This window comes from Macaca thibetana, chromosome 20, assembly GCF_024542745.1.
Source record: "Macaca thibetana thibetana isolate TM-01 chromosome 20, ASM2454274v1, whole genome shotgun sequence".
NCBI classification, from domain to species: Eukaryota; Metazoa; Chordata; class Mammalia; order Primates; family Cercopithecidae; genus Macaca; species Macaca thibetana.
Genome location: NC_065597.1, coordinates 55,653,567 through 55,681,171, shown reverse-complemented (window position 1 = coordinate 55,681,171; position 27,605 = coordinate 55,653,567). Strand labels below are relative to the sequence as shown.

Genomic DNA, 27,605 nt, shown 5'->3' with positions numbered 1-27,605 from the left:
TTTCCACTCTGATGTCTTCTTTGATGCATGGAATTTTAAAATTTTTAGAAATGTGTTGCTGAACTTCCAAGCACTGGGGGCTTCTTGCTATCTTTCTGTTGTTGATTTCTGTTTTAATTTCCTTTCATCAGAGAGTATACTCGATTCCAGTTCTTTGACATTTTGAGAATTGTTTATGACTAGTACATGGTATATTTTGACAAATGTTTTCTGTGCATTTGTAAAAACTGTGTGCTGTAGGTTTTGCTTCTGGTGTTCTATAAATGCCACCTAGGCAAAGCTGGCTAAGTGTCATGCTTTTCAAGTCATCTGTATTCTTTTTTTTTTTGTCTGCTTATTATATCAGTCATTGAAAGAAGTATTAAATTTCCAATCAGGTATTATTATGATTAAATAAGTTATATACTATATGTATTAATTTTTTCTTTCTTTTTTTTTTTTTTTTTTGGACGGAGTCTCACTCTGTCACCAGGCTGGAGTGCAGTGGCACAATCTCGGCTCACTGCAACCTCCCACCTCCCAGGTTCAAGCAATTCCCCTGCGTCAGCCTCTTGAGTAGCTGGTACTACAGGCACCTGCCACCACGCCTGGCTAATTTTTTGTATTTTTAGTAGAGATGGGGTTTCACCATGTTGGCCAGGATGGTCTCCATCTCCTGACATTGTGATCTCCCGCCTCTGCCTCCCAAAGTGCTGGGATTATAGGTATGAGTCACTGCACCCGGCCTCTATATATTCAAATTTATATATTTTTAAGATGTTAAAATTTCCAGCTGAGATTTAGCTATTTTTCTTTTTGCTTATTTATTTTGAATTAAAGTTCATGTGATCTTTCCATTGAATCATTTTAAAAGCAATATTTTTCAGTTCTGGAATTTCCATTTATCTCTATTTTGAATAGGTTCCAGGTCTCTTGGAAAATGTACCATTTTTAAGTTTATTAACCATATCAACCGTAGTTACTTTAAAATCCCTGCCAGGAAGTTCTGGTATCTGGATCACTTGTTTATCTTTCTTTTTTTCTTTTATGTGATTGAGTTCTATTTTGTAACATGCCTTGTATATTTTTATCAAATCCAAGATGTTGCAGATGAAAACTTTTGAAGGCTCTTGGGGATATTTCTTTATCCAAAGAAGGTTAAATTTTCTTTTGGATCATTATTGTACTGGTAGCTCCCCCTGCCCCCACTGAAGGCTAGTTTTAGCTTCACTAAAGACTGCCCTATTTCTGTTTTCTCTTTACTTCTGGGCATAACCCTGGTACTAGTGTGTAATTGATCCTTACTCCTAGGACATGACCATTCCATGATTCAACTGAAAGTCGGGGGTTCAAGAAGGCTCCTCACCTTGTGGGGCTTGAGCTCTATCCTGTCTCACCAGCCTGGTGCAGCTACTGAAATCACTGCTCAGCATTTTAGCCCTCCAGCCACTGTCATCTACCTGCCTGTACTCACTTGGAAGACTAGAAGTTCATACCCAGGCTTTCGCCCCTCTTCCTGGATACATATGGTTAATTAAGGCAGCTGACAGTCAAAGATGAATACCCGAGCCGGACCCAGTGGTTCACGCCTGTAATCCCAGCACTTTGGGAGGCAGAGGCGGGAGTTTACAAGGTCGGGAGATTGAGACCATCCTGGCCAACATGGTGAAACTGTCTCTACTAAAAATACCAAAATTATCCAGGCGTGGTGGCAGGTGCCGGTAGTCCCAGCTACTCGGGAGACTGAGGCAGGAGAATCACTTGAACCTAGGAGGTGGAGGTTGCAGTGAGCCAAGATCACGCCACTGCACTCCAGCCTGGGTGACAGAGTGAGACTCCGTCTCAAAAAAAAAAAAAAGAGAGAGCGAGAGAGAGAGAAAGATGAATATCCGGGAATACAGTTTAGATATCTGAGGAGACCAGGAACAATGAAAGGAAGAAAGCAAATGGAACCTCCTATACCAGGAGAAGCAGAACTCATGTAACTACTGGAGGGGTGAGGAGAAGAGCTGCTCAGGTGTCTGGAGTTTCAGCTGGGGTTCAGCTCTACCCCGTCATCCCATCATCATCGTCATCATCCCAGGCTGCGGCATTTGCTTTCTTACGCATGACCACGATGGGAAGAACAGCTATCCCCAGTCTAGGCTTTCAGGACATGGTTACATGTTTGTGTGTGTTTAATGCTCTCCTTATTGGGGCTAAGCAAGTTGGGTATATGTTGGAATGAAAAAAGTTGAAAGATTCTTTTAGGGCTGGGTTTTTTGTTTGTTTTGTTTTGGCCAGGTCACTTGGATTGAAGGTGGGAGAGACAAACGAATTGAAGAACTGGAAGAGTTATTAAAGAGATGGGTCCTGGAATCTAAACTAGAAAGGAAACGAAGTTAGGAAAAGAATGATTTCAGATGTCAAGTGATGGGAATGTAAAATGGCTTTTGACCAAAGACCTCTGAAGCTACATACCATAAAACCAGTGCACCACCAGCTCCACACATCAATATCTCTCTACAGCAGTTTCTCTAGGACAATGGTCCCCAACCTTTTTGGCACCAAGGACTGGTTGCCTAGAAGACAGGTTTTCCACAGACCAGTGGAGGGGGGATGGTTTCAGGGTGATTCAAGCACATCACATTTATTGTGTACTTTATTTCTCTTATTACATAGTAATATATAGTGAAATAATTATACAACTCACCATAATGTAGAATCAGCAGGAGCCCTGAACTTGTTTTCCTGAAACTAGGCAGTCCTATCTGGGGGTGATGGGAGACAGTGGCAGATCATCAGGCATTAGATTCTCACAAGGAGCACGCAGCCTAGATCCCTCATATGTGCAGTTCACAATAGGGTTTGCGCTTCTATGAGAATCAAATGCCTCTGCTGATCTGACAGGAGGCAAAGCTCAGCTGGCAATACAAGTGACAGGGAGCAGCTGTAAATACAGATGAAGCTTCGTTCGCTCACCAGCTGCTCACCTCCTGCTGTGTGATGTGGTTCCAGTCCATGGCCTGGGGGTTGTGTACCCCTGCTCTAGGGGGTCTAGGACAAACCAAAATAAACAGCATACTTCCTCACTTGGAAAAAGAAAATAATAATAGTGTCATATTTATAGAGTAGCTGTGTATATGTGAAGTATTTAGACCAGTTCTCTGCACATAGTAAGTGCTCAGTAAAGACTAGATTTATTGGGCAGGCACAGTGGCTCATGCCTGTAATCCCAGCAATTTGGGAGGCCAAGGCAGGTGGATCATGAGGTCAGGAGATTGAGAACAGCCTGTTCAACATGGTGAAACCCCATTTCTACTAAAAACACAAAAATTAGCTGGACGTGGTGGTGGGCACCTGTAGTCCCAGCTACTCAGGAGGCTGAGACAGGAGAATCGCTTGAACCTGGGAGGTGGAGGTTGCAGTGAGCCAAGATCATGCCACTGCGATCCAGACTGGGTGGCAGAGTGAGAATCTGTCTAAAAAAAAAAGACTGGATTTATTATGATTATAGGAAACACAGCTTTCTGCTCTGCCAGCATCTATGCTGAGTATCACCATAAGGCCAGCCTACCCGTGACTATTAGGAAAAGCTGTAGCATCTAGCAATACTTCCAATATGTCTTCTCTTTCACAAATAATGATACAAAATATGAAACAAAATGAACAGTAGAGGAAACATTTTGAACAGGAAACCATGTCTATCTCTGTAAACCTGTCCATTTGAAATTTGGATTACTGCTTCTTGGATTCATTCAAGGCAATGGAAATAACCAAACTTTCTGCCTTTAACTACCTGGTCCAAGGAAATCAACCCTGTGTTTCCTCTCTAATCTTAATCTTACCACCTGGATCTTGTGGTTTTAAGCCTGCCTAGTCATAAAGGACAACTGCAAATATTTCAGCTTTATTGGAACTCAAGAGCATTCTGGGTTTGTTCTTTGTGATTCTTCCCTTTTATTTCACTTCCACCTAACTTTTAACCTTTTTTTTTTTTTTTTTTTTTTCCTGAGATGGAGGAGTGGAGTGTCACGCAGGCTGGACTTCAGTGACACAATCTCGGCCCACTTGGCAACCTCCACTTCCCAAGTTCAAGCAATTCTCCTGCCTCAGCCTCCTGAGTGTCTGGAACTACAGGCACCTGCTACCACATCTAGCTAATTTTTTTGTATTTTTGTTAGAGACGGGTTTTCACCATGTTGGTCAGATTGGTCTTGAACTCCTGACCTCAAATGATCCACCCGCCTCTACCTCCCAAAGTGCTGGGAGTACAGGTGTGAGCTATTGCATCTGGCCACTTTTAACTTTTGATGTTATATTCCATTTCCAGCATCTAGCTCTTAAATTTTGATATTACATTCTATTTCCAGCTATGTGCCTTTTTCTTTCTTTCTTTCTTTCTTTCTTTCTTTCTTTCTTTCTTTCTTTCTTTCTTTCTTCTTTCTTTTTTTTTTTTTTTTTTTTTTTTTTTTTTTTGAGATGGAGTTTCACTCTTGTTGCCCAGGCTGGAGTGCAATGGTGTGATCTTGGCTCTACGCAACTTCCGCCTCCTGGTTTCAAGTAACTCTTCTGCCTCAGCCTCTTGAGTAGCTGGAATTACAGGCATGCGCCACCACATGTGGCTAGTTTTCTATTTTTAGTAGAGACAGGGTTTATCCATGTTGGTCAGGCTGGTCTCAAACTCCTGATCTCCTGATCTCAGGTGATCCGCCCGCCTTGGCCTCCCAAACTGTTGGGATTACAGGCATGAGCCACCGCACCCAGCCTACTATTTTTTTTCTTAAGAGTGGACTTAGTTTTACCAGCTTTGATGAGTTGAATTCTCTGAGGCCCTTGTCTCCTGCTCCTGACCAACCGTGTAGGTGCCCCCCTGATTCCAGGCCCCGAGAAGCTACTTTCAGCTTTGAAATGTATTTGCCAGCTTTGCTTACCCCCTGAGAAAGGGAGATTATTAGATCAGGTGCTTTGCACCTGGTATTTTGCAGCTTTACCAAAAGTGATGATTATGACCCCTTAGCATAATTTCATAGCCACCAACAGTGTTCTCAGGTTTGGATGGCAGTCCAAATATACTTTAAGTATTAAGTATTTGGCAGTCCAAATATACCGCCAGATTAAACTATCTTGAGAAAGTAGAATTGACTGTCATTATTTGTGGATTCTGAATTTGTGAAATCAATGACTCACTAAAATTTATGTGTAACTCAAAATCAGTAACCGTTTCACATTTCACTTTTGAGGTCATTTGCAGACATGCAGAGAGTGGCAAAAAATTTGAGTCCTCCAAGGGTGGTTCCCAGCCTTGGCCAGGTCAAACAAGATGACACCCTGTCCACCTTGTTTCAACTCTCATAGTACTAACAAGTATTCTTGACTTGATATAGTTGGTGCCTTTTTTTTTTTTTTTTGCATCTTTGTTCTTTATGTTGGTGATTTTGTTGTTTAATATCACCCCCAGGCATAGTGCTGAAGTACTGTCTCATTTTCCTAAGTGCAAAAGAGCTATGAGTATATCTTTTTAAAAATTTATTTATTTATTTATTTATTTATTTATTTATTTATTTATTTATTTATTGAGACAGGCTCTTACTCTGTTGCCCATGCTAGAGTGCAATGGCATGATCTCGGCTCACTGCAACCTCCACCTCCCCCAGCTCAAGCCATTCTCCTGTCTCAGCCTCCTGAGTAGCTGAAACTACAGGCGCACATCACCGCACCTGGCTACAGTTTTATATTTTTAGTAGAGATGGGGTTTCACCAAGTTGGCCAGGCTGGTCTAGAACTCCTGATCTCAAGTGATCTGCCCCCCTTGGCCTCCCAAAGTGCTGGGATTACAGGCATGATCCACCGTGCCTGGCCCTGATTATGTCTTTTGGAGAAAGTACCTATGTTAGAGAAGCTTAATTCAGGCATGAGTTATTCTGCTGCTGGCCATAAGGTCAGTGTTAGCGAATCAACAGTATGTATTAAATAAGGTATCTTTAAACAGAAACACCCCAAAAAAACGGCTTATGTATTGATCAATTGATGAAAATGTCACCAGAGGCTTGCAGGAACCTAATTTTGTATTTTCCCTAGGAGTAATCATTCGGTATTCCCTAACTCAAGTGTCTGTGATGACTTTATAGAATATAACTGTGAATAATGAAAATGGATGGTGTCCAGGATGGGAACATAACATGTACAGCATCAGCACTTTCATATGAAAGTCTCCCAACAGCGCAGGTGCAGCTGTACGCTCCCCCAGTACACAGGGCACATGCAGTTCAAGAGCTGAGGTCGATACGTTGTAGACCCTGTAATTATAGGGAAGCCGCCACTTTTGTTTGCCAGAATTTGTGCAAAGTCCTAGTTACTTTCTTCTCAAGCCAAGTTCAGTCTGTAGATGAGATGTACTGCAGCAAACAATATTGATAATGGGTTCCAGGCACTGCTAACATTCTCTATTTTTAGCTCAGCACATACCTAGGCACAGTGCTGCCAGAGAGTAAACTCATAGCTATCTTAGTGGGTACATCTGGGTCCAGGAAAATAGGATTTATGTTTGCTATTAACCCTTTCCTCACAATAATAAATCTGCAGTCTTTTTTTTTTTTTTTTTTTTTTTTTGATACGGAGTTTTGCACTTGTTGCCCAGGCTAGAGTGCAGTGGCGCGATCTTGGCTCACTGCAACCTCTGCCTCCCGGGTTCAAGGATTCTCCTGCCTCAGCCTCCCAAGTAGCTAGGATTACAAGCCACCACGCCCAGCTAATTTTTTGTATTTTTAGTAGAGACAGGGTTTCACCATATTGGCCAGGCTGGTCTCGAACTCCTAGCCTCAAGTGATCTGCCTGCCTCTCCCTCCCAAAGTGCTGGGATTACAGGTATGAGCCACCACACCTGGCCAAAATCTGCAGTTTTATATCAAAATGTATCATCAGTGATAGTCCCTAAGGACAATCACATTTTTTTCTGACACCATAATTGTATTACAATATATCACAACTCTTAGCATTATGGATCAGAAAAGCAGTACATTTACTGCTTTTCAAAACTAATTGGGTTATCCTTGATACCTACCATCCCCAGCCTGTTTGAGATGCAGTAAAGGGCTCGGGTTGGTGCCAAAATCTTGGACACACCCTCAGCCATGAGTTACCATGATTAGCGGCAAGCACAGATCAAGCCTTGTCCTGGTCTGTGCCCGGGGGTTCTTTGAAGCTGATGAGTGATTTAGAAGAACATTGGCAGCCAAGTATAAGCTGGTCATATGGAGTCACACATGAGGCTGAGAGATGTCTGATTCATCTCATGATGAAAGCTGTTACTCTCATCAACATTTCATCGACTTTGGGGAATGATTATGTTGCTGACTAGAGATCAACATGGAAATCTGAGTATAAAAAGCAGTCAGGGAGGCCGGATCCTTTCTTCCAGTGGCTGCCTGAAATCCAGCAGGCCCTTGAATAACATCATTTTGTCCAACGTCATTTTGTTATAACTTTGATGGAAAAAAGAAATTGATTCCCAGCCCGGGCTGTTGTCTGTGTGGAGCTTGCATGTTCTCTCCATATCTGTGTGGGTTTTCTCTGGGCATTCCAGTTTCCTCCTGCATCAAAGTAACTGTTTCACTTTTGAGGTCATTTGCAGACATGCAGAGAGTGGCAAAAAATTTGAGTCCTCCAAGGGCGGTTCCCAGCCTTGGCCTGGGATGTGCACTTTAGGGCCATTGGCATGTCGACATTGTCCCAGTCTAAGTGAATGTGGGGTGTGTGTGACTGTGCCCGGTGATGGCATTCATCCAGTCTAGGGTTGGTTCTTACTTTGTGTCCTAAGCTGCAGGGACAGGCTCTGGCCCCCTGCGACCTTGAACTGGAATAACTAGCTAAATGATTATTTTACTTGTGTTTGTTAATCTGTCTTAAATGTATATATGGTTCACATTATTTATTTCAATGCTTAATATTAGAAGTGTTTTGGTATTTATTTAGATGTTTGGTGATGTTTTTTCTGATCATAAATATACCATAGGCACTCCAGCCTAGGAGTACAGAACAAAATCCCATCCCCCCCGAAAAAAGAAAACAGTAATATGCAATAAAAACTTAACTCTTTTTTTTCCCAGAGACAAAGTCTTGCTATGCTACCCAGGCTGGGGTGCAGTGGTGTAATCATAGCTCACTGTAATCTCAAACTCCCAGGCTCAAGCGTTCCTCCCACCTCAACTTCCCAAGTAACTGGGATGATAGATGTGGGCCACTACTCCTGGGCTAATTTTTTTTTTTTAATTTAGTAGAAATAGAGTGTCACTATGTTGGTCAGGCTGGCCTCAAACTCCTGGCCTCAAGCAATCCTCCTGCCTCAACCTCCCAAGTGCTTGAGCCACGATGCTGGCCCTTAACTCTTGTTTATATCAATTAGATTATGGCAAAGTTAGTTTCGTTATACATCATTTCACTTCAAGTTAGTTTCCAAGAACCTATTGATGATGATAAGTGAGGGCTTACAGTACATGTCTTGGAGATAAATATTGTGAATGCACAATCACCCCTCAGGCTAAATAAATATTGACCCAGGAACACCAGAATCTGACCTCATTCTTCCCTCTTCCCTTTGGATAAACCTGTTTCTTTGTTTATGAGAACTATAGGAATGCCTCATTTTTATGCAAATATAAAGCAAGTGCCCAACCACCACATTTACCTAAATGCAGATGTTTTGGAGGCTCAAAACTCAAGGGTCTCCACCCAGGATCCATACATACAGAAAAGACACTTGTCCAGGATGGGGGCTAAATCTTTGGAGTTGAGTGTTACGTTTTTATTTTGCTTTGTTTTTCATAGTTTTTTTGTGCAAAAAATGAGTAGAGCAAAGTAGCTGGGGGAACTGACTGTATGCTCGTCTTTTTGAGATTCAGAACTAGCGATACGTTGGAGTCCAGGTGACAAGTGTGGCAGGGAGTGGAAGCCCTGTTGAGAAATGGGGACTTGAGAAGCATGGAATAGTACCTTTGGTGAGGATGTTGATGTTCTCTCTCAAGCTATTCCATCTACGTTGGCAATAATGAGGCTCCCGATGGAAGCTTTTGAGAATCAGATAGTTGGGGATTTGCCGCAGGAAGAGTTGTGACAATCAAGCCATTTAAATCTTAGTAATAAAACCACATGATATTTCATTTTCCCCTGCAGGTTTTTGAAGCCTTTGATACCCTGTTTACATCAAACATGTTACTCCTAAGAAAATCTTTAGTGTATACAATTCCACATATAGATATTTTACATGACTACTTTGGCTCAGAAGAGTACAAATGACACCCTGGTCTTTTAAAATTTCAATTAGATTAAGTTTAATCTAGGCTAAATCCATTGATTGATCACCTCAAATATTGAAACGTAATTGCCTCAAATATTGAAACAATAAAGTAGTATCATTCCTTAATTTCTTAGTGTTTTCTATGGTAGAGATTCTCATAATGTGGATTTTGAATAAATTTTGTGGATTTTTTCTTTTCTTTTCTTTTGAGAGGGTGTTTTGCTCTTGTTGCCCAGACTGGAGTACAGTGGCACGATCTCGGCTCACTGCAACCTCCACCTCCCAGGTTCAAGCGATTCTCCTGTCTCAGCCTCCTGAGTAGCTAGGATTACAGGAGCCCACCACTATGCCTGGCCAATTTTTGGTATTTTTAGTAGAGAAGGGATTTCGCCATGTTGGCAAGGCTGGTCTTGAATTCCTGACCTCAGGTGATCCGCTTGCCTCAGCCTGCCAAAGTGCTGGGATTACAGGCGTGAGCCACGTCGCCCAGGTAGATCTGTTTTTTAATTTCCCTTTAAGATGGAACTTCCCTTTTTTATTTCTTTTTTTTTAATTATACTTTAAGCTCTAGCATACATGTGCACAATGTGCAGGTTTGATACACAGGTAAACATGTGCCATGTTGGTTTGCTGCACCCATCAATTCGTCATTTACATTAGATATTTCTCCTAATGCTATCACTCCCCACTCCCCCAACCCCACAACAGGCACTGGTGTGTGATGTTCCCCACCCTGTGTCTAAGTTATCTCATTGTTCAGTTCCCACCTATGAGTGAGAACAGGTGGTGTTTGGTTTTCTGTTCTTGTGATAGTTTGCTCAGAAGATGGTTTCCAGCTTCATCCATGTCCCTGCAAATGACATGAACTCATCCTTTTGTATGGCTGCATAGTATTCCATGGTGTTTATGTGCCACACTTTCTTTATCCAGTCTATCACTGATGGACATTTGGGTTGGTTCCAAGTCTTTGCTATTGTGAATAGAGCCGCAATCAACATACGTGTGCATGTGTCTTTAGAGTAGCATGATTTATAATCCTTTGGGTACATACCCAGTAATGGGATTGCTGGGTCAAATGGTATTTCTAGTTCTAGATCCTTGAGGAATCGCCACACTGTCTTCCACAATGGTTGAACTAATTTACACTCCCACCAACAGTGTAAAAGCATTCCTATTTCTCCACATCCTCTCCAGCATCTGTTATTTCCTGACTTTGTAATGATCACCATTCTAACTGGCCTGAGATGGTATCTCATTGTGGTTTTGATTTGCATTTCTCTGATGATCAGTGATGATGAGCATTTTGTCATGTGTTTGTTGGCTGCATAGATGTCTTCTTTTGAGAAGTATCTATTCATATCCTTTGCCCACTTTTTGATGGGGTTGTTTATTTTTTTCTTGTAAATATTTTTGAGTTCTTTGTAGATTCTGGATATTAGCCCTTTGTCAGACGGGTAGATTGCAAAATTTTTCTCCCATTCTGTAGGTTGCCTGTTCACTCTGATGGTAGTTTCTTTTGCCATGCAGAAGCTCTTTAGTTTAGTTAGATCCCATTTATCTATTTTGGCTTTTGTTGCCATTGCTTTTGGTGTTTTAGTCATTAAATCCTTGCCCATGCCTATGTCCTGAATGGTATTGCCTAGGTTTTCATCTAGGGTTTTTGTAGTTTTAGGTCTAACATTTAAGTCTTTAATCCATCTTGAATTAATTTTTGTATAAAGTATAAGGAAGGGATTCTACATATGGCTAGTCAGTTTTCCCAGCACCATTTATTAAATAGGGAATCCTTTTCCCATTTGTTGATTTTGTCAGGTTTGTTAAAGATCAGATGGTTATAGATGTGTGGTATTATTTCTGAGGGCTCTGGTCTGTTCCATTAGTCTATATATCTGTTTTGGTACCAGTACCATGCTGTTTGGCTACTGTAGCCTTGTAGTATAGTTTGAAGTCAGGTAGCATGATGCCTCCAGCTTTGTTCTTTTGGCGTAAGATTGTCTTGGCAATGCAGGCTCTTTTTTGGTTCCATATGAACTTTAAAGTAGTTTTATTCCAATTCTGTGAAGAAAGTCATTGGTAGCTTGAGTGGGATGGCATTGAATCTATAAATTACCTTGGGCAGTATGGCTATTTTCACGATATTGATTCTTCCTATCCATGAGCATGGAATTTTCTTCCATTTGTCTGTGTCCTCTTTTATTTCATTGAGCAGTGGTTTGTAGTTCTCCTTGAAGAGGTCCTTCACATCCCTTGTAAGTTGGATTCTAGGTATTTTATTCTCTTTGTAGCAATGGCGAATGGTAGTTCACTAGGAATGCTTGTGATTTTTGCACATTGATTGTGTATCCTGATACTTTGCTGAAGTTGCTTATCAGCTTAAGGGGATTTGGGGCTGAGACGATGGGGTTTTCTAGATATACAGTCATGTCATCTGCAAACAGGGACAATTTGACTTCCTCTTTTCCTAATCAAATACGCTTTATTTCTTTCTCTTGCCTGATTACCCTGGCCAGAACTTCCAACATGATGTTGAATAGGAGTGGTGAGAGAGGACATCCTTGTCTTGTGCCGGTTTTCAAAGGGAATGCCTCCAGTTTTGGTCCATTCAGTATGATATTGGCTGTGGGTTTGTCATAAATAGCTCTTATTATTTTGAGATACATTCCATCAATACCTAGTTTATTGAGAGTTTTTATTATGAAGGGCTGTTGAATTTTGTCGAAGGCCTTTTCTGCATCTACTGAGATAATCATGTGGTTTCTCTTACTGGTTCTGTTTATGTGATGGATTATGTTTATTGATTTGCATATGTTAAACCAGCCTTGCATCACAGGGATGAAGCTGACCCGATCGTGGTGGATAAGCTTTTTGATGTGCTGCTGGATTCTGTTTGCCTGTATTTTATTGAGGAATTTTGCATCAATGTTCATCTGGGATATTGGTCTAAAATTCTCTTTTTTTGTCGTGTCTCTGCCAGGCTTTGGTATCAGGATGATCCTGGCCTCATAAAATGAGTCAGGGAGGATTCCCTCTTTTTCTATTGATTGGAATAGTTTCAGAAAGAATGGTACCAGCTCCTCTTTATACCTCTGGTAGAAGTCGACTGTGAATCCTTCTGGTCCTGAACTTTTTTTGGTTGGTAGGCTATTAATTATTGCCTCAATTTCAGAGCCTGTTATTGATCTATTCAGGAATTTAGCTTCTTCCTGGTTTAGTCTTGGGAGAGTGTAAGTGTCCAGGAAATTATCAATTTCTTCTAGATTTTCTAGTTTATTTACGTAGAGGTGTTTATAGTATTCTCTGATGGTAGTTTGTATTTCTATGGGATATGTGGTGATATCCCCTTTATCATTTTTTATTGCATCTATTTTATTCTTCTCTCCTTTCTTCTTTATTAGTCTTGGTAGTGGTCTATCAATTTTGTTGATCTTTTCAAAAAACCAGCTCCTGGGTTCATTGATTTTTTGAAGGGTTTTTTTGTGTCTCTGTTGCCTTCGGTTCTGCTCTGATCTTAGTTATTTCTTGCCTTCTGCTAGCTTTTGAATGTGTTTGCTCTTTCTTCTCTAGTTCTTTTAATTGTGATGTTAGGGTGTCAATTTTACATCTTTCCTGCTTTCTCTTGTGGGCGTTTAATGCTATAAATTTCCCTCTACATTATGCTTTAAATGTGTCCCAGAGATTCTGGTACTTTGTGTCTTTGTTCTTATTGGTTTCAAAAAACATCTTTATTTCTGCCTTCATTTTGTTATATACCCAGTAGTCATTCAGGAGAAACTTGTTCAGTTTCCATATAGTTGTGCGGTTTTGAGTGAGTTTCTTATTCCTGAGTTCTAATTTGATTGCGCTGTGGTCTGAGAGACAGTTTGTTGTGATTTCTGTTCTTTTACATTTGCTGAGGAGTGCTTTACTTCCAATTATGTGGTCAACTTTGGAGTAAGTGCAATGTGGTATTGAGAATAATGTATATTCTGTTGATTTGTGGTGGAGAGTTCTGTGGATGTCTATTAGATCTGCTTGGTGCAGAGATGAGTTCAAGTCCTGGATATTCTTATTAACCTTCTGTCTCATTGATCTGTCTAATATTGACAGTGGGATGTTAAAGTCTCCCATGATTATTGTGTGGGAGTCTAAGTCTCTTTGTATATCTCTAAGGACTTGCTTTATGAATCTGGGTGCTCCTGTATTGGGTGCATATATATTTAGGATAGTTAGCTCTTCTTGCTGAATTGATCCCTTTACCATTATGTAATGGCCTTCTTTGTCTCTTTTGATCTTCATTGGTTTAACGTCTGTTTTATCAGAGACTAGGATTGCAAGCCCTGCTTTTTTTTTTTTTTTTTTTTTGCTTTCCATTTGCTTGGTAGATCTTCCTCCATCCCTTTATTTTGAACCTATGTGCATCCTTGCATGTGAGAGTGGTCTCCTGAATATAACACACTGATGGGTCTTGACTCTTTATCCAGTTTCCCAGTCTGTGTCTTTCAATTGGGGCATTTAGCCCATTTACATTTAAGGTTAATATTGTTGTGTGTGGATTTGATCCTGTCATTATGATGTTAGCGGGTTGTTTTGCCCGTTTATGGATGCAGTTTCTTCCTAGCATTGATGGTCTTTACAATTTGGCATGTTTTTGCAGTGACTGGTACCAGTTGTTCCTTTGCATGTTTAGTGCTTCCTTCAGGAGCTCTTGTAAGGCAGGCCTGGTGGTGACAAAATCTCTCAGCATTTGCTTGTCAGTAAAGGATTTGCTTTCTCCTTCACTTATGAAACTTAGTTTTGCTGGATATGAAATTCGGGGTTGAAAATTCTTTTCTTTAAAAATGTTGAATATTGGCCCCCACTCTCTTCTGGCTTGTAGGGTTTCTGCCAAGAGATCTGCTGTTAGTCTGATGGGCTTCCCTTTGTGGGTAACCCGACCTTTCTCTCTGGCTGCCCTTAACATTTTTTCCTTCATTTCAACCTTGGTGAATCTGACAATTATGTGTTTTGGGGTTGCTTTTCTCAAGGAGTATCTTTGTGGTGTTCTCTGTATTTTCTGAATTTGAATGTTGGCCTGCCTTGCTAGGTTGGGGAAGTTCTTCTGGATAATATCCTGAAGAGTGTTTTCCAACTTGGTTCCATTCTCCCCATCACTTTCAGGTACACCAATCAAACGTAGATTTGGTCTTTTCACATAGTCCCATATTTCTTGGAGGCTTTGTTCATTTCGTTTTACTCTTTTTTCTCTCACCTTGTCTTCTCACTTTATTTCATTAATTTGATCTTCAGTCACTGATACCCTTTCTTCCGCTTGATCAAATCAGCTATTGAAGCTTGTGCATGCATCGTGAAGTACTCATGCCATGGTTTTCAGCTCCATCAGGTCGTTTAAGGTCTTCTCTACACTGTTTATTCTAGTTAGCCATTCGTCTAACCTTTCTTCAAGATTTTTAGCTTCCTTTGATGGGCTCAAGCATGCTCCTTTAGCTCAGAGAAGTTTGTTGTTACTGACCTTTTGAAGCCTACTTCTGTCAACTCGTCAAAGTCATTCCCCGTCCAGTTTTGTTCTGTTGCTGGCGAGAAGCTGCGATCCTTTGGAGGAGAAGAGGTGCTCTGATTTTTAGAATTTTCAGCTTTCTGCTCTGGTTTCTCCCCATCTTTGTGGTTTTATCTACCTTTGGTCTTTGATGTTGGTGACCTACAGATGGGGTTTCAGTGTAGAAGTCCTTTTTTGTTGATGTTGATGCTATTCCTTTCTGTTTGTTAGTTTTCCTTCTAACAGTCAGGTCCCTCAGCTGCAGGTCTATTGGAGTTTGCTGGAGTTCCACTCCAGACCCTGTTTGCCTGGGTATCACCAGCGGAGGCTGCAGCACAGCAAATATTGCAGAACAGCAAATATTGCTGCCTGATCCTTCCTCTGGAAGCTTCATCCCAGAGGGGCACCCACCTATATGAGGTGTCTGTCAGCCCCTACAGGGCGGTGTCTCCCAGTTAGGCTACACAGCAGCCACGGACCTGCTTGAGGAGACAGTCTGTCCATTTTTAGAGCTCAAACTCCATGCTGGGAGAACCACTGCTCTCTTCAGAGCTGTCAAACAGGGACATTTAAGTCTGCAGGTGTTGTCTGCTGCCTTTTGTTCAGCTAAGCCCTTCCCACAGAGGTGGAGTCTAGAGGCAGTAGGCCTTGCTGAGCTACAGTTTGAGCTTCCCAGCCACTTTGTTTACCTACTCAAGCCTCAGCAATGGCAGACGCCCCTCCCCCAGCCAGGCTGCTGCCTCACAGTTCGATCTCAGACTGCTGTGCTAGCAGTGAGCAAGGCTGCATAGGCATGGGTCCCACCCAGCCAGGCACGGGAGAGAATCTCCTTGTCTGCCGGTTGCTAAGATCTTGGGGAAAGTGCAGTATTTGGGTGGGAGTGTCCCGTTTTTCCAGGTACAGTCTGTCATGGCTTCCCTTGGCTAGGAAAGGGAAATCCCCTGACCACTTGCGCTTCCCGGGTAAGGTGACACCCCGCCCTGCTTCAGCTCACCCTCTGTGGGCTGCACCCACTGTCCAACCAGTCCCAATGAGATGAACCAGGTACCTCAGCTGGAATGCAGAAATCACCTGTCTTCTGCATCTGTCATGCTGGGAGCTGCAGACTGGAGCTGTTCCTATTCAGCCATCTTGGAATGGATCAGCTAAGATGGAACTTTCTTTTATTATTATTATTATTATTATTATTATTATTATACTTTATGTTCTAGGGTACATGTGCACAACGTGCAGGTTTGTTACATATGTATACATGTGCCATGTTGGTGTGCTGCACCCATTAACTTGTCATTTACATTAGGTATATCTCCTAATGCTATCCCTCCCCCCTCCCCCCTCCCCCGACCCCCCAACAGTGCTGCAGTAAACATATGTGTGAATGTGTCTTTATAGCAGCATGATTTATAATCCTTTGGGTATATACCCAGTAATGGGATGGCTGGGTCAAATGGTATTTCTAGTTCTAGATCCTTGAGGAATTGCCACATTGTCTTCCACAATGGTTAAACTAGTTTACAGTCCCACCAACAGTGTAAAAGCGTTCCTATTTCTCCACATCCTCTCCAGAAACTGTTGTTTCCTGACTTTTTAATGATTGCCATTCTAACTGGTGTGAGATGGTATCTCATTGTGGTTTTGATTTGCATTTCTCTGATGGCCAGTGATGATGAGCATTTTTTCATGTGTCTGTTGGCTGCATAGATGTCTTCTTTTGAGAAGTGTCTGTTCATATCCTTTGCCCACTTTTTGATGGGGTTGTTTGTTTTTTTCTTGTAAATTTGTTTGAGCTCTTTGTAGGTTCTGAATATTAGCCCTTTGTCAGATGAGTAGATTGCAAAAATTTTCTCCCATTCGGTAGGTTGCCTGTTCACTCTGATGGTAGTTTCTTTTGCTGTGCAGAAGCTCTTTAGTTTAATTAGATGCCGTTTGTCTATTTTGGCTTTTTTTGCCATTTCTTTTGGTATTTTAGACATGAAGTCCTTGCCCATGCCTATGTCCTGAATGGTATTGCTTAGGTTTTCTTTTAGAGTTTTTATGGTTTTAGGTCTAACATTTAATCTAATCCATCTTGAATTAATTTTTGTATAAGGTATAAGGAAGGGATTCTACATATGGCTAGCCAGTTTTCCCAGCACCATTTATTAAATAGGGAATCCTTTCCCCATTTGTTGATTTTGTCAGGTTTGTCAAAGATCAGATGGTTGTAGACGTGTGGTATTATTTCTGAGGGCTCTGTTCTGTTCCATTGGTCTATATCCCTGTTTTGGTACCAGTACCATGCTGTTGTGGTTACTGTAGCCTTGTAGTATAGTTTGAAGTCAGGTAGCGTGATGCCTCCAGTTTTGTTCTTTTGGCTTAGAATTGTCTTGGCAATGCAGGCTCTTTTTTGGTTTCATATGAACTTTAAAGTAGTTTTATCCAATTCTGTGATGAAAGTCATTGGTAGCTTAATGGGGATGGCATTGAATCTATAAATTACCTTGGGTAGTATGTCCATTTTCACGATATTGATTCTTCGTATCCATGAGCATGGGATGTTCTTCCATTTGTTTGTGTCCTCTTTTATTTCATTGAGCAGTGGTTTGTAGTTCTCCTTGAAGAGGTCCTTCACATCCCTTGTAAGTTGGATTCCTAGGTATTTTATTCTCTTTGAAGCAATTGTGAATGGGAGTTCACTCATGATTTGGCTGTTTGTCTGTTATTGGTGTATAAGAATGCTTGTGATTTTTGCACATTGATTGTGTATCCTGAGACTTTGCTGAAGTCGCTTATCAGCTTAAGGAGATTTGGGGCTGAGACAATGGGGTTTTCTAAATATACAATCATGTCATCTGCAAACAGGGACAATTTGACTTTCTCTTTTCCTAATTGAATACCCTTTATTTCTTTCTTCTGCCTGATTGCCCTAGCCAGAATTTCCAACATGATGTTGAATAGGAGTGGTGAGAGAGGGCATCCCTTTCTTGTGCCAGTTTTCAAGGGGAATGCCTCCAGTTTTGGTCCATTCAGTATGATATTGGCTGTGGGTTTGTCGTAAATAGCTCCTATTATTTTGAGATACGTTCCATCAATACCGAATTTATTGAGAGCTTTTAGCATGAAGGGCTGTTGAATTTTGTCAAAGGCCTTTTCTGCATCCATTGAGATAATCATATGGTTTTTGTCTTTGGTTCTGTTTGTATGCTGGATTACATTTATTGATTTGCATATATTGAACCAGCCTTGCATCCCAGGGATGAAGCCCACTTGATCATGGTGGATAAGCTTTTTATATGCTGCTGGATTTGGTTTGCCAGTGTTTTATTGGGGATTTTTGCACAGCTAAGATGGAACTTTCAAAACACTGTTTGAAGCATCCTTTATTCCTTGGTTTACTTAACTGTATTTATTATAACAATTTATTATGATTTTAAACTTGTGGTCAAATTTTTTAAAACCCCTAACATTTTTATGCACTCAAGGTATCCATTAGTTCATTATGTCAGTGTTTCAGCAATAGTGTTTTGAAATTTAATAACAATATTTTGGTGGCCTTTTATCCATGTAAAATAGTCTCCCATCTTACATGTAGGAAGAGCTATCATATATTTTGCTCTTATATGGACGACTCACATATTAGACTTTTGTCTCTCTACAGTTCTAGGCTTTTCTACAGAAGAAGAATTTGAAGATTACGTTAAGGAAGTAAATAACTCTGAAAAGGTTCTGGCTGCTATTGTTTTTGACCATGACTTCAAAAATAGCAATGATCCCCTGCCACTGAAGGTGAGAAAGTTTTATGCAAAAACCTCATATTTCTACTTCCAGTTTCCAGAGATTTAATGAAGTAGAGGTGTTTGTTCATTTTTCCATTTTGTAAGTGGAGAGACCATAGCTTTCCTAAGATCGTAGTGCTTATATGTGGTACAGCAGGGATTGGAATCCAGATCTAACTAACTTCAGTGTCCATGCATTAATTTAGTCAGTGCCTCATGCTGATGTGGAAGGAATTGTATTAACTACCTGCCAGGCTTTATTCATAAACTGGACTCATAGGAAACGCTGACAATTGTGGACCTTGCCTCTGTCATTGCATGTGATAGGGCAACTGTCTGTAGCCCTACAGATGATGGTAAAGAAAATGCACATTTCCTGGGACAAAACACCTGATGCAGTAAATAAAACATACGCATCTTCATTAGCAGGGAACACAACATGAAATTTTTCCTTTTTCTTTTGAGTGAGTCTCATAATTTCTCTTCTAATTATAAATAAAGAAAATAACTCGAGGACTGAAGCAGGCTGAATCAAAATTAGAACATCTGCAAACACCAAGGAAGATTCTGATAACAACCCCCCAAGGAGGAGAAGCAAGGACAATGCTTTGAACTTGGGGTCTCTGGTGTTGAGTGAAATAACCAAAGTACAACATATAGATATGCCCAGAGCCAAAATTCTGCATTTAGGATACAGATGGTTGTCAATGGAACAAAAAAAGTAAGGAAAACTGCCAGGTTTCAACTAGGGTAATAGGTATCCGTTCATTCCACCCCATAACTTCCTCCATATAGGTCAGTGTCCCTCAAGATGGTGACTCCTTGTAAACTGATGCTGATCTAGGCTCAATGGTATACACTGGGCTTGGCAATTTAAATTTAAATTGGTGCAATTGAAAACTTCACCTCTTCTGTCTGGCATGGTCTCCCTCTCCTTGCCCTATATTTGGCTTGCACATGCTTACCTTGTGCAACTGCTGCTGTGACTTTTTCTGTGTTGTCTCTTCTGACCACATGTACCCCTTCCCTCCTACATCCTTCCATGAATACCTTAACCATGTGTCTGTGACTGAGTTTATACTACAATGTAAGTATGTTTCGTCAACTAGAATTTGAGCTCCTTGAGGAATAGGGGCTGCCTCCTTGAACATGGGATAAGTTCCTAAAACTTTTATCTAGATAACTGAGTATATGAATATTCATCCAGACCTATGGCCTCTGCCTGTCCCTCCTACTCTTCCTGATTTCTCTGGTCTGAGCCTTCTGACTTTTGACAACTCTTGGTCCATTTGCTATCTTTTTTTTTTTTTTTTTTTGAGACAGAGTCTCACTTTGTTTCCCAGACTGGAATGCAGTAATGTGATCTTGGCGCACTGCAACCTCTACCTCCTGGGTTCAAGTGATTTTCCTGCCTCACCTCCAAAGTAGCTGGCATTACAGGTGCCCACCACCACACCTGGCTAATTTTGTAGTTTTAGTAGAGACAAGGTTTCACCATGTTGGCCAGGCTAGTCTCGAACTCATGACCTCAAGTGATCTACCCACCTCAGCCTCCTAAAGTGCTGGGATTACAGGCAGGAGCCACCACTCCTGGTGCATTTTTTATCTTTTAAAGTTAGTTAACCTCAGCATGACATTTACTCAGTTCTCCAAAGGTAATACTACCTTTTCATTTAATAATTAGATTATGCAACACTCCACACTTAGATCTTATCACATTCCTCCTCCATTCTCATATCGGAGTCTTCCTTATGCTATCATTGCTTTTAAGAGAGGAAGAGATTTTCCTCTTAGAATACTAGACTTGACTGACATAAAGGGAAGGAAAATTAATAATGCCTTTTGGTACATTTCATTTTAGTATGCAGCCATCTGTCTGTTTAGGGAAAAAAAATTCATAATTATAGTTGTCACTATATTTGCTTACCACAAGCCTGCAGTATGCATCTAAGTGTTGCTGACACCTCAATAAAAAATTTCACAAAATTAACAAAGGATGGATTTAAAGGAGGTGGGCTTGAATTTAGATGTAGTCAGAGCATAGATGCCTTAGGACAAATTTGCTCTCGCTTCCTGATGTCCAGAATATACTTCAGCCTCATCAGGCAGTCTACCTCGAAATCACATATTCCCAGTTGTACTTTAACTTTCTTTTGTTTCTGATTATTCTTTAATTATTTTGGGATTAGGGGGAGCTCTTAGATATTGATTGTTTCTTATTGCTCCCTCTAGGTAAAATATTACCTGCGTTTTAGTAATGAAAAGAAGAGTAATATGCTGGAAAATATTTATGAAGAAGCAAGCTGGTTGACAGATTTTCTCTTTCCACCTATCCCTTCGGTGGGACCCAGAAATGAAGATGAAGATGGGGGGAGTCCAGGTAAGCAGATCTTTATTCTTAATATCCCAGTCATATAGGATGAGCCATTACATATTTAAATTTCTGTTTCTTTACTCTTGCAATGGAAGCTGCTTATTTTTAACTTACTATTTTGGTGATTTTTAAATATGTCCAAAACCCCATATGAAACATTCTATATCTTTGAACAACATATTTTTATTGCCTTTTATCCTTTCCTGGTCCTTACCATTGTGTATCTTTATATTTTCATGTAGTTTAATTGTGAACTTTTGACTTACATGACGTAATGAACATTTGTAGGTACCAACACAACCTGATTAATTGTAACTATGTGTTATCCTGTTGGATTGATGAGTGATTTTTAATATAACTATAGTAATTTAAAAACGTCAACTTATTATACAGCCTACCATTTATAAGGATTTAGTGTGGGGGCTTTGCTTTTACCAATAACTTTGCAAACTTACCTTGAGGAAACTATTCAACCAAAGAAATAAACTGATTGATTTAGCATAATTCTTAAAAATGTGAAATAACCTACATCTTAGGTATGGTAAGTTAATAGTACAAATATAAATATAATTTGACAGAGCATTGTGCAGTCATTAAAATATTCATGAGATCTTTTTGTAGAAGCCAAGTTCAGAACTCTGTTATCAAATTATAGCTCTGTTAACTGCATATTCATCAACATAAAACTGGGACAGATACCCAAATATGAAAACAATTGCTCTGTTAGGGTGGCAGAATTGTGATGTATGTTATTCTCTTTGAAAATAATTTCAGGCTGGGTGCGGTGGCTCACACCTGTAATCTCAGCAATTTGGGAGGCCGAAGTAGGTGGATCACTTGAGGTCGGGAGTTCAAGACCAGCCTGGCCAACATGATGAAACCCTATCTCCACTAAAAGTACAAAAATTAGCTGGGTGTGGTGGCGGGCACCTGTAATGCCAGCTACTTGGGAGGCTAAGGCAGGAGAATCGCTTGAACCTGGGAGGCGGAGGTTGCAGTGAGCCAAGATCATGCCGCTGCACTCCAGCCTGGGCAACAGAGCGAGACTCTGTCTCCAAAAAAAAATTAATAAAAATAATAATTTTCAAATATTATTTTTCCAGTCATAAAATTTGAAATGAAATCTTATGTTTCTTATGCATTATGTTACTGCATTATAACCTTAGTCTTCTAGTAAGAAAACATTAAACCCAAATTGTGGAACATTCTCCAAAATGGCTGACCAATATTCTTAAAAACTCTCACGGTCATGAAAAACAAGGAAAGAATGAGAAACTTTAACAGCTCAGAGGAGAGTATGGAGACGTGACAGCTAAATGCAATGCAATATTCTGAATGGGATCCTAGAACAGAAAAAAAAAAAAAAAAAAACTGACATTCGGGAAAAACTGGTAAAATGCAATAAAGTTTGTGTAAAATATAAATGCTGTTGCATGCACCAATTTTTTTTGTTTTTAGTTTTGACAAATGTATGATGGTAATGTAAAATGTAATATTAGGGAGTTAGGGAGGTTTCATGCAGGATATATAATAGTATTTCTCAATCATTTTTATTATTGCCTTTCTAAGGAGACCTTTAGACGTTTTTTCCATATCTGCTTCCCCATGAAGTATTAATATCACAGATACACTGTAGGTGTGTTCATATATTGTGACCCCATTGAGAATGCATGGTATATGGGAATTCTCTGCATTGCCTTTGCAACTATTCTGCAAAGACTATTTTTCTTCTAAGATTATACACACACACACACACACACACACACACACACACATATATATATATAACATTTATTTATTTAGAGACAATTTCCCTCTGTCACCCAGGCTGGAGTGCAGTGGCGTGATCTCAACTCACTGCAACCGTCGCCTCCCAGGCTCAAGCGATTCTCCTGCCTCAGCCTCCCCAGTAGCTGGGATTACAGGCATGTGCCACCGTGCGCAGTTTATTTTTGTATTTTTGATAGAGACAGGGTTTCACTGTGTTGGCCAGGCTGGTCTCGAACCCCTGGTTTTAAGTGATCTACCCACCTCCACCTCCCAAAGTGCTGGAATTACAGGCATGAGCCACCGTGCGCAGCCAAAAAGTATATTTTTAAAAATTTTCCTACCCGAGGTACCAAAAAATGAATTTCTTCAATCTGATAAAGCACATTGTGAAAAGTTTGTAGCTTACTGATAAAATTGAACATTTCCCTCCTGATACCAAGAATGTTTGCTCTCATCAGTTCTATTCAGCATATTCCTGGAAGTTCTCATCTGTACCAGAAAAAGAAAAAGAAATAAAAGGCATTAATTTTGGAAAAGAAGGAAAGAAATTATATTTCTTTGCAGGTGACAGAATCATGTATGCAGATAAAAGAAATTAAAAAAAAAAAAACAACCCCTACTGCAACTAATGTGTTAACTTAGTAAAATCCCAAGATACAAGTACAATACATGAAAATAAATTATAATAAGCCTACATCAAAAATAACAAAGCACTTCTAAAAGAAAAATTTAAAGAACTTCAACAAGTGGTAAAATATTTTAACTTCCTTGATTGGGTGACTCAAAATTGTTACAACGTAAATTCTCCCTAAACTGAGCTACAGGGTCAATATACACACAGTCAGAATCTTAGCACGGGCTGGGCTGTGGTTGTTTATGCCCGTAATCCCAGCACCTTGGGAGACCAAAGTGGGTAGATCACCTGAGCTCAGGAATTCAAGACCAGTCTGGGCAACATGATGAAACCCCATTTCTACAAAAAATACCAAAAAACAAAAACAAAAACAAAAACAAAAACGGCACAGTGGCATGTGCCTGTAGTCCCAGCTACTAGGGAGGATGAGGCGAGAGAATTGCTTGAGCCCAGAAAGTGGGGGTTGCAGTGAACCTAGATCGTACCACTGCACTCCAGCCTGGGCAACAGAGTGAGACGTTGTCTCCAAAAGCAAACACAAAAAACCTCAGCATGCTATTTTGGAGAAATTGACAAGTTTATTCTAAAATTTACATGGAAATGAAAAGGATCTGGTTTGGGAACAGGCACCCAAATCTGGCCATAAACTGATCCCAAAACTGGCCATAAACAAAATCTCTGCAGCACTGTTACATGTTCATGATGGCCATGATGTCCACGCTAAAGGTTGTGGGTTTACCGGAATGAGGGCAAGGAACACCTGGCCCACCCAGGGCGGAAAACCACTTAAGTCTTTCCTAAGCCACAAACAATAGCATGAGCGATCTGTGCCTTAAGGACATGTTCATGCTGCAGCTAACTAGCCAGACCCATCCCTTTATTTCGGCCCATCCCTTTATTTCCCATAAGAAATGCTTTTAGTTAATCTCTAATCTATGGAAACAATGCTTATCACTGGCTTGCTGTCGATAAATATGTGGGTAAATCTCTGTTCGAGGCTCTCAGCTCTGAAGGCTATGAGACCCCTGATTTCCCACTCCACATGCTATATTTCTGTGTGTGTGTGTGTCTAATTCCTCTAGTGCTGCTGGGTTAGGGTGTCCACAACCGAGCCAGTCTCGGCAGATCTGAATTAGAAAAAGTAATCTTGGGAAAGAACAATGTCAGTGGACATATTCTGCCCGATTTCAAGATTTTCTGTAAAACTATGGTAATTAAGACATTGTCATATAGGTGTGAGGATGAACAGATAGACCAACAGAAAGAATAGGATGTCCGGAAATATACACATATGGGCACGGGGTTTTCTACAAAACTGCCAGTATGATTCACTGGGGAAAAAAATCTTCTCAACAACTTTTGCTGGAGTAACTTGGTATTCCTATGGAAAGAATGAATCTTGATCACTTCCTTACAGCCTACACAAAATTAATTAATCCAAGATGATCCTAAAGCTAAAATGATAAAGCTTCTATGGCAACATTGATGAGAATATCTTTATGATTTGAGGGTAGGTAGTGATTGGTTAGGGCACAAAAGGCACTTTTGAAAAAAATTGGAAAAAGAAGAAATGGATAAATAGGACTTTATCAAAGTTAAATACTTCTCATATGTAAGACACTATTAAAAAGGCAAGATTGCTAGGGGAGAAAATACACACAATATGTGTATCTGACACAGGAATAACACTCAGAGTTTATCAAGGACCTATGTAAATTAACATAAAAAATAGTTTTTAGATGTTATGGCAATGCTACATTTCTATGCAAGTTTTAAGTGCTTGTCCTTCATTTCTGTGCTCAATTCATGCACCACTAAGAAACTGTTTGCATACTGTCACCAGTCAAAGGACCACACTTGGTTTATCACTGACTATCAGATGTCAGCTCATGTATGTCACTCAGCTGTGGCACTTCAGCATCACTCACTGATGTCACTTAGTTGTATGAGCTTCATTTCTCTCTTCAAGTGTCCAGGATACAGAATCAAAGTCTTTACCTATCTGATAATTAATCCAATTCTCACTTATTTAAATTAATTGAGATTGCAGAAAGCAGCTCTCCAATTTCATGCAATATTTCACTTTTGGTAAGCTAGGTGTGAGGATCATTTTAGAAAGTATTATGTCTTTGTGTGGCAAAACCATGATAGCTGCTCTGAAATTTAGACTATCAGAAGAGCTTCCTTACACTTAGCTTTATCTCTGACATACATTAATTCCCTTTCTCTTCGTTCAGCTCAGCTGTTTTTTGGTCTATTGTACTTATCAATCTTTGTTTTCTCATTTAGGGTACATCAGTGAAGGGTTCCTGTTTGTGCAACACTCCCTGGATAAGGCCATCATGCAATATCATAGCGGCCAAGCTGCAGAAATGCTGTTTAGCAATATCAGCGTTTATGTTCAGAGATTTCCCTACCCATCGTATTACCATGATTTCTTCTTTATGTTTTCTGGTGTTTTCATTCCTTTAGTACTTGTATGTATCTTCTCTCTGAATCATCTTACCCTTGTTCAATCCCTTGTGTGGGAAAAGGAAAATCGACTGAAGGTAACTCCCCTTTTCTTGTAGTAGATGAAGCTTCTGTAGAAAATTCTGAGTGTGTGCGGCAAATTTATTTGGTGGAAGGTTCAATTATTTCTACATAGTCAACACTGATGGATGGTTGTGTTTCAGTAGCAGGCAAGAACTGAGCACTTAGGCTTCTTGGCAATATTCTATAACTTTGTTTTTAATTAGAATTCTAGGTATAGTTTTTCATTTTAGTTCTAGAAGTCTACTTCACAAGAATATTACAGTTAGAATTTAAATGCCAAATGCCCTAAAATCTCTCTGGAATAAAGTAATAATCAACTGGACTCTTGGAATTATATCTAAATGAATTCAGATACAACTCACTTCCAATATTCTATGATGCTGTGATTTTTATTTTTATTTTTATTTATTTATTTATTTATTTTGAGACCGAATCTCACTTTGTCGCCCAGGCTGGAGTGCAGTGGTGTGATGTCAGCTCACTGCAACCTCTACCTCCCAGGTTCAGGCAATTCTCATGCCTCAATCTCCCAAGTAGCTGGGATTACAGGTGTGAGCCACCACGCCCAGCTAACTTTTCTTTTGTATTTTTAGTAGAGACGGGGTTTCACCATGTTGGCCAGGCTGGTCTCAAACTTCGGACCTCAGGTGATCCATCCACCTCGGCCTCCCAGAGTGCTGGGATTACAAGCGTAAGCTACCGCGCCTGGCCAATGCTGTGATTTTCTAAAATCAAATTTCTGATCCCTGAATTATTTAAAATACGTGACCTCTTATTGTCCCCTCCAGTATTATGTCTTAGCCCAGAATATGTTGTCTTCAAAATCCAGTCATCATCAGCCATTTAATCAATGATTCGTTCAATGATTATTTATTTATTCATTACTGATTTATTAAGTATCCACTTTGTTTCAGGGACTCTGATAAATCATAGGTTTGAATCCTTGGCTGTATTACTTATTATTTCTGTTACATGGCATATATAACTTTTCTAGCTTCTTTTCTCAGATGTAAATTGACACTAATGATACCTGACATGCAGGGCCGTCATGATATTGGTGAGATATTACCTGGAAAGTTATCACCCTCCAATCACCTAGACCTACTATTGCAAGGCAAAAAAGGGAAATTCACGTACAGTGTTTTGTACAGTGCCTGGCACATAGCAGGGGCCCAATAACTTTGGGCCTCAGCTATTAGTATCACTCGTCTCTCCATTTCACTGATCTCTTCTGTATCGTCAAAGGTCATGTCATTTTCTTTCTTTCCTTCATGAGTGGCAACACCACTTTACAGATCAGGTTCATGTTACTTCTTACTAGCTCTTCTCATCTCCTTACCCACTTGCTCACCCCCGATCTACCTCACACGTTGTTGCCAGGGTAGTTATCCTGTAATGCAGATGGCTAGAAATAATTTTAGAGATTGATTTATTCTATTGTCTGCTGAATGAAATCCATTTAAGCAAACAGATTTCCTAAGATTTAGCACCTAACTACTTTCCATTTTGTTGTTGTTGTTTAGCCAACTCCCTTTTCCTCCAGCGAAAATGACCGGCTGATTTTCAAGCTTGCATATGTTTATTTCTTCCGACTGTAATGTCTTTCTTGAGTGTGTTCTCTGATTGGTGAACACAGTTAACTTTCTGCCTCATCCTTCATAGTTGCCATCTCCTTGTTGATGTTTCTCTTTAATTCTTAACTATTATTTAATCCTTTTTCCTTTGTGTCACCCAGAGGATGTTATACAGACTTCATTCATATGGCTTATGCT

At 40.2% G+C, this 27,605-nt stretch overlaps 1 protein-coding gene across 4 annotated transcripts in view; it reads left to right on the top strand.

Moving 5' to 3' along the window:
• LOC126944488 (phospholipid-transporting ATPase ABCA3-like) overlaps positions 1 to 27,605 on the top strand; it is a 179,919-nt gene that overhangs the window by 18,386 nt on the left and 133,928 nt on the right. For all 4 annotated transcript variants that reach the window (XM_050774024.1, XM_050774026.1, XM_050774023.1 and 1 more), the window contains exons 4-6: positions 18,403 to 18,530; positions 20,753 to 20,900; positions 25,588 to 25,847. In XM_050774024.1, coding sequence (XP_050629981.1) covers positions 18,403 to 18,530; positions 20,753 to 20,900; positions 25,588 to 25,847 — 536 coding nt within the window. The remainder of the gene's footprint in view (positions 1 to 18,402; positions 18,531 to 20,752; positions 20,901 to 25,587; positions 25,848 to 27,605) is intronic.